This window comes from Juglans regia, chromosome 16 (assembly GCF_001411555.2).
Source record: "Juglans regia cultivar Chandler chromosome 16, Walnut 2.0, whole genome shotgun sequence".
Lineage (NCBI taxonomy): Eukaryota > Viridiplantae > Streptophyta > Magnoliopsida > Fagales > Juglandaceae > Juglans > Juglans regia.
The window spans coordinates 8,486,495-8,503,565 of NC_049916.1; the positions used below are offsets into that span (position 1 = coordinate 8,486,495).

The window sequence follows — 17,071 nt, forward strand, 5'->3', positions numbered from 1 at the left end:
ATCTACTCCGACGAGAAATGGAGTGTGCGATTTGTATCAGGATCCTTCCGCATGTGCGATAGAGGCCGGTAGCTCGACGGCCATAGCACCGACGGCGGCTCCTTTGCCATCAGTAGAGGAGAGGCACTTTGAGGCTTCTTTCTGCGAGGAGATGCCCGAGAAGGGGGTTGTACAGAGAAGGAGCGGGATGGCTGTCAAGTGGAGTTGGTGGTGCTACCACCACCGTGGGACGCCGATATTGTTTCAGATACCCAGAAATTGCCGAAAACCATGATGGGAGGCTCCTTTCCCCAGATGGAGGTCCAGTGTCATCCTGAGGACCATCTTGACTCTATCGTGGTGAGGAACTTTGGCTCTGAAGCTCAGCTAGAGGCTGAGGAGGCAGGGGTGGAGGTGGTTCCCGAGACCCAATCTGGCTGTGATGTGTTGATGGTCCCTGAGACCCAATCTCCCACTTGTACTGTTGTGGTTGAATGGGAGGGGAGGAATCTTTTCGGAGAGGAAGGGGGGCGATTCCAAATCTGCAGTGGGCTTCTAATGGGGACCCTATCCCACTGAATCGTTTGCTACCAAGTGAATCGAAAGCTCCGGATTGGCTATTTCATAAGGTGAAAGAAATGCAACACTGGATAGGAATGGAATGTGGGGGTTATGAAGAGTAGTTTCTAGCTTTACTTACTGCAATTGAAGTGGATCACACACAGTCAAAGAAATCAACGTCAAAAAAACAGTGGGAGCTCAACCACCTAACTTGGTCACTGAAGTATGAAGGAAGCTCAAGTCGTAAAAAATCCAAAGGGAAGGGGCTCGCCTATTCTTTATGAAGCCGAAAATTGTGTCTTGGAACGTCCGCGGGTTAAATGAGGCGAATAAACGGCTTCGCATAAAAAACTTGTTACGAGAATGGAGGGTGGATGTAGTATGTTTGCAAGAAACTAAACTGAAAAATGTTTCTAGAAGATTAATTCGAAGCATTTGGAGTTGCACTTACGCGGATTGGGTTTATCTAGCTTCAAATGGGGCTTCGGGTGGAATTCTAGTGATGTGAGATAAAAGAGTTGTTGAGAAAATGGAGAAGTTTGTGGGGGAGTATACAGTGGCGTGCTCTTTTAAGAGCGTGGCAGATAATTTTGAGTGGGTTTTTGCAGGTTTATACGGTTCAAATGTAGACAACGATAGACGTTTCCTATAGGAGGAACTTGCTGGGTTACATAGCTGGTGGGAGCTTCCTTGGTGTATAGGAGGGGATTTTAATGTAATCAGTTTTCCTAGTGAACGATCGAGAGAGAGTAGGCTGCGCCCAGCAATGTCAGAGTTCTCAGATTGTATCTTTGATTTAAACTTGTTAGATATTTCTCTACTAGGGGGTTCATTCACTTGGTCGAATAATCAGACATGGTCAAGGCTAGATAGATTCCTAATTTCACCGAAGTGGGAGTTGCACTATCCGAAAGTGTGCCAAAAGAGGCTGCCACATCTTTGCTTGGAGCATTTTCCTAAATTGTTGGATTGTGGTGGCATTCGAAGCGGGCATCGATACTTTAAGTTTGAAAACATGTGGTTGAAAAGTAAAGGCTTTGTGGATAAAGTTAGGCAATGGTGGTCTTCTTATCAGTTCCATGGTAACCCCTCATACATCCTAGCTTGTAAGTTAAAAGCTTTGAAAAATGATCTTAAGCTTTGGAATACACAATCCTTTGGAGATATTGGGGAGCGAGAAAAATCCATGGTGGAGGAGATACAATAGTTTGAACAGATATTGGAGGTTAGAGCCCTTCTACCCGATGAGTTAGTGCGCAAGTCAGAGCTGGTCGCAGAATTAGAAAGAATACTATCCCTAGAAGAGATTTCATGGCGTCAGAAGTTGAGAGCTTTGTGGCTAAAAGAAGGGGATCAGAGCACTAAATTCTTCCATAGAGTTGCTAACTCTCATAGAAGAACTAATACCATTGAAATGCTAAACATTAATGGCATGGAATGTAAGGAGGCCCCTTTGATTCGTGACCATGTGGTGGATTTCTATGAATAACTGTTAACAGAACGTGTGGGATGGAGGCCAAAGCTGGATGGTCTTGTTTTTTATACTATTGCGCCTCAAGAAACCTCTTGGTTGGAGAGGCCTTTTGAGAAGGAGGAAGTGTATGATGTAGTCAGACGCATGAGCAAAGATAAAGCTCGAGGCCCAGATGGTCTCTCGATGGATTTTTTCCAATCTTGCTAGGAGGTGGTGAAAGTGGACATTATGAATGTGTTTCAAGAAGTATCCTTAGTTGGAAAGTTTGAGAAAAGCCTAAATGCTACTTTTATCGCGTTGATTCCAAAGAAGACTGGAGCAGTAGAGGTTAAGGATTTTCGACCCATTAGCCTTGTGAATGGGGTATACAAAATTATATCCAAGGTGCTTGCTAACACACTGGGGGCGGTTTTGGATAAGATCACTTCGAAACAACAAAATGCATTTGTTAAAGGGCGCCAAATATTGGATTCAGTCCTTATAGCAAACGAGGGTTTGGATAGCAGATTAAAGGCTGGCTCCACAGGTATTATTTACAAGTTATATATGGATAAAGCATACGATCATGTAAATTGGGATTTTCTCTTGTATCTATTGGGGAGGTGTGGTTTTGGGCCTAGGTGGCGTAATTGAATTAGTTGGTGCATCTCTACAGCCAGATTCTCAGTTTTGATTAATGGTTGTCCTACCGGTTTCTTCAATAGCTTTAGAGGTCTAACGCAAGGAGATCCTTTGTCCCCACTTCTTTTTGTTATCATAATGGAGGCTTTGAGTAGGATGACATCGGCGGCGGTTACGCATGGGTTTGTGATTGGATTTCCGATTGGCGATCCCAATAGGAGCATTATTACTTTGTCTCATTTACTTTTTGCAGATGATACACTCATATTCTGTGAGGCAGATCAAAACCAATTGAGAGCTTTGAAGGCTTGGTTACTATGCTTTGAAGCAGCGTCAGGCTTGAAAGTGAACTTTGACAAGTCAGAGCTAGTGCCAGTGGGAAACATGAGAAATACTAGATAGCTAGCTAGTATTCTTGGGTGCAAGGTAGCCTCTCTTCCTATTACTTATTTGGGTTTGTCGTTGGGGGCAGCAGCAAGGGCCTCATCCATATGGGATTCAGTCATAGAGAAGATAGGAAGGAAATTGGCAGAGTGAAAAATATTGTATTTATTGAAAGGTGGCTGTTTTACTCTTATCAAGAGTATTCTTTCTAATTTACCTACCTACTTTCTATCTGTGTTTCAATTGCCTGCCAGGGTAGCGGCTCGGATTGATAAGCTGTACCGTAATTTCCTTTGGGGTGGGATAGGGGATGAATTTGAATTCCACTTGGTCATCTGGGATAAGGTGTGCACACCACTCTTGTCTGGTGGTTTGGGTATTAAAAATCTAATAACTTTCAACCGGGCTCTGCTTGGGAAGTAGTTATGGAGGTATAATAACGAGACAAAAGCGTTATGGAAGCTGGTGATTGACTGTAAATATGGAAGCATGTGGGGGGGCTAGTGTACTAAAGAGGTGTACGTGGCTAGAGGTGTGGGAGTTTGGAAACACATTAGGAAGGAAGGGGGGGGGGGGGGGGGGGGTTTAGTAGCCATTCTAAATTGGTGTTGGGGAGGGGTTCTCGTATTAAGTTTTGGAGGGACATGGTGTGGGAATGAGGCCCCTAAAGGATACATTTCCAGCTATTTTTCAGTTGGCATGCAACCAGGAAGCTTCGATAAAGGACCTTATGCTTCTAATAGGGGACCAAGTGCAATAGAACGTCATATTTAGTAGAGCGACGCAAGACTGGGAAGTGGACATCTTTGAGGCTTTCTTCAACTTTCTTTATTCTGTGAAGCCAAATAGTCAGCAAGTTGATAGGCTATGGTGGACTCCAGCGGGTAAGGGCATTTTCTTGGTTTGATCCTTTTATAAGTCCCTTTCCCAAGCCGCCACCACCCCGTTCCCATGGAGGAGAATCTGGAGAAATAAGGTGCCTCCGAAAGCTATCTTCTTTACTTGGACAACAGCGTTGGGGAAGATTCTGACTACCGAAAATCTGAGGAAGCGCCAAGTAGTTATACTAGACTGGTGTTGCATGTGCAAGAGATTTGGCGAGACAGTGGAACACCTTTTGCTATATTGTGAGACTACTAGAGTCTTCTGGGTCGAAGTCTTTAGCCGGATAGAGTTAGCTTTTATTATGCTTGCAACGGTGGTAGATCTATTGGCTAGCTAGACACTTTTGAGAGAAGCGCAACAATCAAGGCGGTGTGGAATATGTCCCGATCTGTATTATGTGGTGTCTATGGCAAGAGTGCAACGATCGGACTTTTGAAAACAAAGAGCGGTCCCCGGAGGAACTTAGAATGCTATTTTTCCATACTTTATTTCTATGGGCCATTGCTTTAGATTTTAATGGCCTGAAATTCCATGACTTTCTAGTTTCCATTTCTGCGATCTAGATAGGTTTCATCTCTTGTATACCATCTTGTGTACTTGGGCTTTGCCTATCTTTATTAATACATCTTTGATTACTTATAAAAAAAAAAACATATCTCATAAATAGAATGCCAAATAAGGTTTTGAGCTTTGCAACACCTTTTGATATTTTCCACAAGTGTTGTCCAACAAATCGGCTTTCTTCTTCTTTACCACTAAAGATATTTGGTTGTACTGCTTTTGTTCATATTCATAGTAATAATCGAGGAAAACTTGAACCCCAAGCCACAAAATGTGTGTTTGTTGGCTATGCTCCCACTCAAAAGGGGTATAAATGTTTTGAACCTACTTCAAAAAAAATATTTGTTACCATGGATGTTACTTTTTTTGAATTACTTCCATATTTTACGCCTCATCTTCAAAGGGGGAACCAAAACAAAGATTCGGCTGGTTTTCATGATTTTTTCCAAACTGAAAATTTGCAAAACGATCCTTCTCCAACCTTGATTATTCAACCTGAAAACCCAAGCTTTATTATACCAAGGGAAAATGAGTCCAGTTGTTTAGATACTGAAAAGGTAGGTCTCTCTATAGTCCCATCTCATGATGTTCACAAAGGAGAGACAGAAACGGAAAACACAACGTTGGTACCATTTGACATTGTCTACTCGCGACAAAAGACAACTCGAAAGAAAGAGTCTTCCAATCCTTTGCACTGCCCAGAATCCGTAAATCCTCCAGGTAATGTCCACACCGAGCCCTTACCTCATGTTCAACCTATTTCATCTTCTAGTTCTGAACCCGAGTCTGGGTCAATCCTGAGTTTGATGATTCTGAACTTCCCATTGCTGTCCGGAAGGGTGTGAGATCTTGCACCTAACATCCATTATCCAATTATGTGTCATATGAAAATCTCTCATCTATTTTTCGTGTTTTTACCTCACAATTGTCTTGTATGGAGATCCCTAATATTGTGCAGGATGCTCGAAAAATTCCTGAGTGGAAGGAGGCTGTTTTCGAGGAGATGAAAGCTCTTGAAAAAAATGGTACATGGGAGTTAGTTGATCTACCAAGAGGAAAAACAACTGCAAATGGGTGTTTACAGTAGAGTATAAATTTGATGGCTCTCTAGAACGGTATAAAGCTCGATTGGTTGCCAAGGGATTCACTCAGACCTATGGCATTGATTACTTAAAGACATTCGCCCCAGTTGCAAAACTAAACACTGTAAGAGTTCTTTTATCACTTGCGGCTAATTGTGACTGACCTTTGCAACAGTTGGACGTAAAAAATGCATTTCTCAATGGAGATCTGGAGGACGAAGTGTACATGGATGCACCTCCAGGATTTGGTGAAAATTTTGGCACAAAAGTGTGTAAACTGAAGAAGTCCTTATATGGGTTAAAACAGTCACCAAGAGCCTGGTTTGAGAAATTCACTCAGTTTGTTAAAAGTCAAGGTATACTCAAGGGCAAAGTGATCATACGATGTTTACAAGACATTCATAGGATGGGAAAATAACAATTCTAATTGTGTATGTAGATGATATAATTCTCACTGGAGATGACACACTTGAGATGAACCGATTGAAGACTTCCCTCTTATCAACATTTAAGATCAAGGACTTAGGATCTCTGAGGTATTTCCTTAGAATGGAGGTTGCTAGGTCGAAGAAAGGGATTGTTGTCTCTCAACGGAAGTATGTTCTTGACCTCCTTAAGGAAACTGGGATGAGCGGGTGTAGGCCAGCAGACACTCCAATCAATCCAAATCAGAAACTTGGAGATGACAAGGAAGGTGATCCAGTGAATACAACTCGGTACCAAAAGTTGGTGGAAAAGTTAATTTACTTATCACATACACGGCCCGATATTGCTTTTGCTGTGAGTTTGGTAAGGCAATTTATGCACTCACCTTAGGAGAAACATCTTGAAGCAGTTTATCGGATTCTTAGGTACTTGAAAAGTACACCAGGCAAGGGTTTACTCTTCCAGAAGACCACACAGCAAAACATAGAGGCATTCATTGATGCAGATTGGGCAGGCTCAATTATTGATAGGAGATCCATGTCAAAATACTGTACTTATGTATGGGGAAATATGGTCACATGGCGAAGCAAGAAACAAAATGTGGTTGTAAGGAGCAGTGCCGAGGCAGAATATATGGCTATGGCTAACAGAGTTTGTGAGATGCTATGGCTGAAGAGAATTCTAGAAGAGCTAAGGATGGCGGTGAACATGCCAATGAAGTTGTATTGTGACAACAAAGCTGCCATATGTATTGCTCAAAATCCAGTACAACATGATCGCACTAAGCATGTAAAGATTGATAGTGGCGCTGTTTGCATGCCTTTTGTTCCTACTACTCAACAAATAGTTGATATCTTCACCAAAGGACTTTTCAGACCTAGTTTGAGTTCTTTGTAAACAAGTTGGGCATGATAGATATCTATGCTCCAACTTGAGGGGGGGTGTCGGATTTCTAGGAAATAAGTTAGGAAACTCTGTTTTAAATATGTCGGATTTCTAGGAGATAAATTAGGAAGTTCTATTTTAGATAAAATCTGAAATAACTATTTTAGATTTTAGATATTTATGTTTCCTGTTTTATAGCCTAGAAATTTGCTGATTTGATTTACTGATTAGGTGGCCTTCCTCTTCTATTTATATTGTAATCGTTTCTGTTGGAGATTAATAAGAATGATTATTCTTCTTCTAAAAAAAACTACAATATCTTTTTTAACTTGCATACAGAACCTCGATACTCCCTCTGAGCAACAAATCTAGGTGGTTGCTCCATATAAACTTCTTCATGCAAGTCGCCAGGTAGAAATGCATTTTTAACATCCACCTGAAATAAGGGCTAGTCTAAATTAGCAGTAAGAGAGATCAACACTTAGAATAGAGGAGACTTTGGGGATCGGGGAGAAAGTCTCCTCGTAATCAATGTCATATGTTTGAGTGTCACCCTTAGCAACCAAGCCGGCTTTCAAACGCTCTACAGAATCATCAAGATGAAATTTAATTGTATATACCCATTTATAGCCAACAAGTTGTTTACCAGGTGGTAGTGGAACAAGATCCCATGTTCCATTATGGTGAAGAGAATCCATTTCATCTTTCATAGCTGTCTTCCATCCCAGATCAGATAAAATGTCTTGAACTTTCTTAGGAACATGAAGTTTTGAAAGTTGAGAACTAAAACATGAGAATGAAGGAGATAATACATGATATGAGACAAATGGGCTAATCGGATGTTGAGTAACACAAGAACGAGTACTTTTGCGGAGAGCAATAGGTGGGAGAGTTTGAAGTGGTAACTCAGGATCTGAAGATGGAGACACGGTTGGTGGAGGCATGGGAGCCAGTGGTGGCAAGCAACGCAAGTAAACCTATAACGGAACTGGGGAATGCACTAAGGAGGGTTACGTAAGATTGGGTGAGAATGAAGGAGAAAGTGTAAGAGTAGGTAATGGTAGAGGATCATGCTCAACACTCGAAGATGTGTTCGAGAAATAGGATGTGGACTCAAAGAAGGTAACATCAACACTTGTGAAGTACCGTCTAAGAATAGAACTATAGCAACGATATCCTTTTTGAGTCCGGAAATAACCAACAAAAAAACACTAGGTAGAACGTGGATCAAGCTTATCAAAGCATGGGCCAAGGTTATGAACATAGCAAACACACCCAATGATTTTTGGAAGGAGAGAAAATGGCAGAAATGAAGGGAACAAAATGGAGAAGCGAGAGGAACCATCGAGAACTGATGAAGGCATACGATTAATAAGGTGACAAGCAGTAAGAACATCATCACTCCAAAAACGTTTAGAAACATGCATGTGCAGTAAAAGAGCTTGGGTTACATCTAACAAATGACGATTTTTGCATCCAGCCACTCCATTCTGTTGGGGTGTATAGGAACATGAAGTTTGATGAACAATTCCTTTATTACAAGTAGCAAAGGCATTAGATTGATATTCTCTAGCATTATCAAAATGCAAAACTTGAACCTTTTTGTTAAATTGGGTTTCAAATTTTTAATTTATTTCCAAAACACTTTGAATATGGAAAGAAGTTCAAATCTTGCCTTCATAAAAAACAACCATGTCACATGAGGTAGTCATCAACAAATGTGACAAAATACTAAAACTTGTTTGATTCAATGTTCATTGGTCCCCCTATATCAGAGTGAACCAATTCAAAAGAACTCGATGCTCGTTTATCAACACAAGGTACAAAAGACAAGATGATGTTTACTAAGTTGACATGCTTCACAAGGAAAGGGAGACACATTTCCTACACTCCTAACTTGACGCTTCAAGAGGGAAAGGGAGGGGTGACCAAGGTGACAACGTCATTCATAAGCAGATGATGTGGATGATATAAGGGCTTGAGTGGGTGACTATTTAACATCAAGATAATACAGACCACCAGCTTCATGCCTGTACCAATCTTGTTTGGTATCCTTTTTGAGTCCGAAAATAATCAACAAAAAAACACTTGGTAGAACGTGAATCAAGCTTATCAAAGCATGGGCCAAAGTTATAAACATAGCAAACACACCCAATGATTTTTGGAGGGAGAGAAAATGGCAGAAATGAAGAGAACAAAATGGAGAAGCGAGAGGAACCATCGAAAACTGATGAAGGCATACGGTTAATAAGGTGACAAGCAGTAAGAACATCATCACTCCAAAAACGTTTAGAAACATGCATGTGCAGTAAAAGAGCTCGGGTTACATCTAACAAATGACGATTTTTGCGTCCAACCACCCCATTCTGTTGGGGTGTATAGGAACATGAAGTTTGATGAACAATTCCTTCATTACAAGTAGCAAAGGCACTAGATTGATATTCTCTAGCATTATCAAAATGCAAAACTTGAACTTTTTTGTTAAATTGGGTTTCAAATTTTTAATTTATTTCCAAAACACTTTGAATATAGAAAGAAGTTCAGATCTTGCCTTCATAAAAAACAACCATGTCACATGAGGTAGTCATCAACAAATGTGACAAAATACTAAAACTTGTTTGATTCAATGTTCATTGGTCCCCCTATATCAGAGTGAACCAATTCAAAAGGACTCGATGCTCGTTTATCAACACAAGGTACAAAAGACAAGATGATGTTTACTAAGTTGACATGCTTCACAAGGAAAGGGAGACACATTTCCTACATTCCTAACTTGAAGCTTCAAGAGGGAAAGAGAAGGGTGACCAAGGTGACAACGTCATTCATAAGCAGATGATGTGGATGATATAAGGGCTTGAGTGGGTGACTGTTTAACATCAAGATAATACAGACCACCAGCTTCATGCCTGTACCAATCTTGTTCCCCCCCATCTTGAGATGCTGCAAGATACATGAAGAGGGATAAAAGGTTACTGAACATTAAAGACTTTGAGTAATCTTACTAATGGACATCAAACTAAAGAGAAAACTAGAAGCATATAGAAGAGATGACAAGGATCTAGTCAGCGAGCTTAGTGGATCCAATGCCTGTAACTTTAGCAAGAGAACCATTAGCAAGAGTAACACTTTTTGGAGATGTCACAGTATTTAACTTAGATAAGGCAGAGGACAAACTGGTCAGATGTTCATTAGCTCTTGAATCAATAATCCATGGATCTTGGGTTGATGAGACTAGGGTTGAGCAAAAATTTGAAAATCTAACACTGAACTTGGCTCCGCTTTGACTCCGACAAAACAAAGTCGGAGTCTTTTTTTTTTTTTTTTTAATTTTTTAGTCGGAGTCAGAGTTGGAGGTATCGCTGGATCTGACTTTACGCTCCGACTCTGAATCCGACTCCGATTTTGTACATATGTTATAAAAATATGTATTTATCTATATATTTATCATATATACTAGTATAGTTATATAACTAGAACTTATATAGTTAAATTCAATAATATACTAATATGAGCTAATTATTATAAAATAATATATTTATACTATAATATAAATAGACTAATGATAGTTTATTATCTGTAAACATCATAGTATTACTACCATGCATAATCAAGTATAGAAATAAATTAGACACTAGTATTTAAATAAGTCTAATATAATAAATTAATAACACATGTACTAATTTACTAAAGTATAATAACATGTAATTAGACACAAAATAATATGTAATACAAATATTAGTATAGAAGTAAATTAGCAGTGAACGATTTAGTTTTAATTTTAAATTTTTTGAAAAAATTCCAATTTCAAAGAAAGGCCACAAAAAATTCTTTTTTAAAATGGGCTAAATATGAAGCTAAAAAAAAATCCAAAACTGAAAGCCAAAATCTGACTCCGCTCCAACTCGGATCGGATCCTACATAAGTTGGAGTTGGAGTTTGGATTTAAACTTCGACAAAGTCAGAGTCAGAGTTAGATTTAGGGGAATCCGACTCCGACTAAGTCAGTGCTTACCCCTATATGAGACAAGACATGTGAACGATGTACTTGGGTGGGCAAGAGTAGCTGTGGAAGATTAAGCCCGTATGCCACCCAAAGCTAATCATATTCATCCTTTGATATGCTAAATCAAATCTGGAGTCGGGTTGTAGCTCGGTGATTGTGATGTGGCATCTTGGCAAATAGCCTAATTAGTGGATCCAGATGGTCTACCATGTAGATCTAAACAATAGTCCACCGAGTGGTTAGTGCGACCACAATGGGTGACTTACGAGAATCTCGACCTCGAGTGTGATAACCTTTGGCATCACATCCCTCACGTGGACCGCTACCCCCACGTGGACCTCGAGTGGCATCAGGTGGCTGTGGCTCAAACTTCGTCACCATGGACACAGGAAAATGTCACAATTCAACTTGGAGACAGAAAATTCACACAAAAATATTAAGTATGGATAACAAAACCGAAGTATGCAATCTGGAAAACAAAAAATCCAGCTCAAGTACCCGAAAAATCAACTTGAAAAACCAAATTCAGCTTTGTATCGATCAAAATCAGTCTATATCGGCTGGAACAGTCACGTATCGGCTTGGAATTGACCCGTATCGGGTCGAAATCAGCCTAACTCGGCCCGTATTGGGTCTGACTCGAACCATAACGGGTTTGAACGGGGCTTGTACAGGTACCGGTTTCAAACATTCCTTAAACTTGGACTATGTTATCCTAAACGAGATAAAGTGATCTGGGTATTACCTTATCCTCGTTACCAAACAGACATTATTCGAATAGGAACACGATCTTACTCCAAGTTGGGGGCAGCCACACTCAAGCTTGAATAGCTTACACTTGAAACCAAACACTCCAAGCCTTTTGGCGTTGCCGGCGATACCCTACCCTTCCGGCGGCCGATGATGATGGGAAACTCGCCAAACTTCATAGAAAATGACGACAAGCTCAAATGTGGTGCCCAATAACAAAGACAACCGGAAAAGTGCCAGAAACAGTTTGAAACTCCTATTAGCGCTGACAACAGAGGGAGAAGCCACCGATATGCACAAAGGACGACGGTGACCTCGAATCCGGCAGCCGAAGATACTGGTGAGCTTTGATCCGGTGACAAATACCAACTTAGATCCGAAAGTACCAACTCAAATCTGGAAACTATGATGGACTTCGAAAATACAAACTCAAATCCGAAAATACCAACATAGTACATCTACTTAGTAACTAACAAACAACGGCACCACCAACAAGTACTCGAACCTCTGATACCATGTAGACATTCATGGAGGGAAAACTTACTTCATTCATTGATGTACAACAATATATATACTACATACAATTGACGATTGTACCCTCACAAGTTACACTTATTACAACCATGTCCTCTAACAAAGATAAAGGACAAAATTTGATGCACAGTAACACAATAAAACGTCCAAGAAGGTGGCAAGACACATAACAAGGATAACCAAAGGAGGTCGATAACCCAACAAGCATGTATTCTTTTTGAATCTTTGAACCACCAAATACAGGACGCCTGGTGATGACAATGGTAAAATATGAGATAGCAAGTGTGAAGGGAAAAAATGTATTTTCTCTCAAGTTTTTGACAGGGAACTTCAGGTCACATATCACGAACAAACAGGTTGCAGAAACAGTTAACCTGAACTCCACTTTCATGGCATGATCAAAATTTTAAACTATCAAGCAAAGCATTCCTTATAAAAATTAATAATGAAAGCAGAAAAACAAAGGAGTGGAAAACTCAAAAAAGAGAACTTATAAGTCATTGTTTTTTATAATTTCTTAAAAGTCATCTTCTAATAATGGACTAACATACTTTTTTTTATAAGTCAACGGACTAATATACTTAAATGGCATGATTTTGTATTCAATATTATTAATTCCAATCAACACCATCAATTACATGATTTTTTATTCATTTTTTAACATCGTTATACAAAATTTTTAATTTCATTGAATTTGGATTATACTGCTGGCCAGGAGAGAAAAAACTATATCTATCTGCAGAAGGATTACAGGTTCATATTTTTCTGCAGTAATGAAGAAACATAAAGTTGATATTTACCCCAGTAAAAGTTAATTATGACATAGATACCATAAAAAAACAAAAATGCATGGAGAAGATGAGCTCATTTTTTCTTCTCCTAAAGAAGCTCTGCAACAAGGATGCGGTACCATCACTACCTTCAGCATCTGTCAGTATCCAGTGGGTGGAACTTTGATTTTCATACAAAATGCAGGGGAGGGGGGGGTGGTGGGGGGAAGTTGAAATAGGGTTATACTGCAGTGTGCTTAGATGTTTCCCAAAGCAAAGGGGGACTGTCATGCAAACAAAATTTCTCTCCTCCACAACATAGATGCCAAGATAGATTGTTATGTGTGATCTATGGCATGTATACTATGCAATCTTATACATTATGGACACTAGAAGAAAGTAAATCATACTAAACTATTCTAGCTGGCAATGTGCAACACAAATAAGTTGCACCAAGAAATTTTCATGTTAATGTGACAAATTATGAAGCAGATTATATATAAAAACATTCATATAAGAATTAGAGTGATAGTAGCATTCTTGTTTTAAGAAAAGCTGTAACTTTGCGGTTTTTTTTGTGAATTTTTAGACTACTATCCATTCTTGCATTCGATATGTGGATCATAATTCACATAATTCAATGTGGCTCTGCTACAAAACAATTAACTTCAAAAGAGGACATGTATGCCTTTAGGAAAATATAACTATCCAGTTTAGGACTTGAAATTCCTTTCAGCCGAGTAACCAAAACTTAACAAAAAAGAATAAAGATGCGATAAGATAAGGAAAAATAAAATAAAAAGGATAAAATACAGAAAGTACAAGAGGTAGACAATAATTATGAACCTGGCATCGCACATCGAGTTGAGTATCTTTGTCCAGATCAATTTTGGTGCGTTTACCCGACATCAATTTATGTCCTATGGTTCCAGCCGCACAGTACCTACAGTACCATTGTTTTTTGGAGATTTTTAGCAGTTTCAAAAAATCAGTTTTTAATGGAAACTTATAGCATTTTTCTTGTAATTTGTAATAACGTTGAGTGACCGATCAGTTGTGAATGGGGCTTGGCATGTGTGAATAGGACCACCGGTTTCGTGTAATGTGTCACCTGTCTAGTTTGATGTGCACAGGGTGGGTCTGGCACATAAACACACAGCTGGCTCTCAACAGAAACTGAATATCAGTTGTGCACTAAGAGAAAATGTCCAGAGTACTAGCTATATTATGTACTAAGAAATTAACTATAGTATCTGGGTACTTGCTAGTAGAGGTGAATTTCTCCATACAATAAGAATATGATGGTACGAGGTTAATTCTATTCTACATTCCAAGTTCAGCTCATCACATAAGAATATCAGAGCAAGATACATGAGGTAGGTATACAGAAATGTGCATTCCCATTTGCCTATTCAAACAGAGGTATCAATTACACTATATGTCTTAAAACAAGTGACATGATATTACCAATTGACATCTGTTAGAGGACATGGTTGTAATTAGTATAGTTTATGAGTATACAATGGTCATTTGTATGTAGTATGTATAGGATGTTGAATGTTAATGAAAAAGGAATTCATTCTCTCTGTTGAATGTTCGACTACATGGTATCAGAGAAAAGTGTAGTCAGTTAGTGGTGGTTGGGGTTGTGCGACGGCATTGTGGTATCACCGTCGTTGTGTGTGGTGGTTAGTGGCCGTTGTCCTCTTCGTTGTTGGTGGCCGGTATCTGTTTCAAGGTTTTCCGGTGACCTCAGGTGTCATCTCCAGTACTGGACACCAGAATCGAGATTGCCGACATTTTTTGTGCACACCGGTGTGTCTCCCGTCGTCATCAGCTGCTGGAAGCATGTTTATCGCCAGCGACGTCGACGTCTCAAAGTGTTTGGTGGTAGATCTCTACTATCCTGTCCTCGACTACGTCTGCCCCCAATCCGGTGTAAGGTCTTATTTCTATCCAAGATAACGTATGTTTGGTAACATGTATACGGTAAACTTATTCCTGTTTAGGATAAGTTATCCTCGTTTGGGATAACCTATTCCAGTTTAGGGTTAGTTTTTTAAGCCGGTACCGGCAATACCCAATACATACCAGTTCAGAACCGAAACAGAGTGGTTCAGACCCGATATAGGCTGGTTCATACCCGATACAAGCCGGTTCAGAACTGATACTTGCTTGTTTTGGCCGGTACAGGCTTGTTTCGACCAATACAGATCCGAAATTTGGGATTTTAATTTGGGTTTCTACTTTTCCAGATTGTGTCTCCCAGTTTTTCATCCATATTTCATATTTTGTGTGTATTCTTGACTCCAAGTTGAATTGTTGTGATACTTTTCTCCATGACAACTAAATTTGAGTCAATGTCTCTTGCACCAAACATTAATATGCCTATGAATTCGGTAAAGTTGAATGGAAAAAACTACCTGTTGTGGTCAAAATCTGTTGAAATGTTTTTGAAGCAAGGGCCTTCGTCGTACCCACTTGATTGATCCAATGCTTGGCTCAGCTAGTTCTACATTTGCTCAATGGGAGCAAAAGATGCTCAAATATTGTCCCTAATGTTGACCAGTATTGAGCCTAATATTTGCACCAGCTTAATACATTTTGACACCGCTCAAGAGGTGTGGAAGCATCTCAAACAGATGTATTTGGGTGCTGGGAACATAATCCGTATTTATGAGTTGTGTCAGCAATTCTTTGGGTTGGAACAGGGTGCTTTGGGCCTGGAAGAATATTATTCTCAAGTGATAAGCATATGTGAAGAACTTCAAATGTATTAACCTATCACTTCTGATGTTTCAAGTATGCTAAAACAACGGGAAGATTTTAATGTTGTTCTGTTTCTTGTTGGCTTAAAACCTGAGTATGAGTCAGTGCGTTCTCAAATTCTAGCAAGTCCACAACTTCCCTCATTCCCTGATGTGTTCTCCCGGCTTTAGTGAGCCATATTATCTGGACAAGGATCTCAATTTTCTTCAGATCAGAGTAATGAGAGATCCGCTTTAACTGCCTCCTATGTTGCTTCCGGTGGGCGTGGAGGCCGGAGTGGTATAGGGCACGTGGGGGGCGTGATGCCAGAGGTAATCGCACTCGAGGTCGTGAATCTCGTAAGTGCACTCATTGTGATCACACTAATCATTCGGTGGACTATTGTTGGGATCTCCATGGTAAACCATCTGGATCTGTTAATCAAGCTATTTGCCAAAATGCTACATCACCGTCAATGAGTTCCGACCCGACTCCAGAGATGATTAGCATATCAAAAGATGAGTATGATTAGTTTTTGGCTCGCACACGAGCGACTTCATCTTCCATAGCTACTCATGCCCATTCAGGTACAACGGTCGCCTGTCTTGTCTCATCTATTCAAGATCCATGGATCATTGATTCAGGAGCTAATGAACATTTGACCGATTTTTCTTATTCCTTATCTAAGTTAGATACTTTGACATCTCCAAAGAGTGTTACTCTTGCTAATGGTTCTCTTGCTAAAGTTACAGGCATTGGATCCACTAAGCTCACCGATTCTATATCCTTGTCATATGTTCTATATGCTCCTAGTTTTCCCTTTAGTTTGTTGTCCATTAGTCAAATTACTCAAACTCTTCAATGTTCTGTGACCTTTTATCCTTCTATATATATCTTTCAAGATCTCAAGACGGGGAAGAAGATTGGTTCGGGGCATGAAGCTGGTGGTCTATATTACCTTGATGTCAAACAGTCATCCACTCGAGCCCTCACATCCTCATCATCTACTTTTGAATGGCATTGTCGCCTTGGACACCCTTCTCTTTCTCTTTTGAAACGTCAAGTTAGGAATCTTGAAAATGCATCTTCCTTTCCTTGTGAAGCATGTCAGCTTAGCAAACACCATCGTGTGTCTTTTGTACCTCGAGTTGATAATCAATCATCTAGTTCTTTTGAATTGATTCACTCTGATATATGGGGACCAATCAACATTGTATTAAACAAGTTTCAATATTTTGTTACATTTGTTGATGACTATTCTCGTATGACATAGTTGTTTCTAATGAAGGCACGATCTGAACTTCTTTCCATATTCAAAGTCTTTCGGAAAGAAATTAAAACTCAATTTAAACAAAAAGTTCAAATTTTGCGTTCTTAAAATGCTAGAGAATACAAATCTAGTGTCTTT

General features: G+C 39.7%; 1 protein-coding gene across 2 annotated transcripts in view; it reads right to left on the minus strand.

Annotated features, from left to right (window-relative positions):
* LOC108997614 (cleavage and polyadenylation specificity factor subunit 3-II) overlaps nt 1-17,071 on the minus strand; it is a 48,117-nt gene that overhangs the window by 9,915 nt on the left and 21,131 nt on the right. For both annotated transcript variants that reach the window (XM_018973967.2, XM_018973966.2), the window contains exon 12: nt 13,762-13,858. In XM_018973967.2, the coding sequence (XP_018829512.2) occupies nt 13,762-13,858 (97 nt within the window). The remainder of the gene's footprint in view (nt 1-13,761; nt 13,859-17,071) is intronic.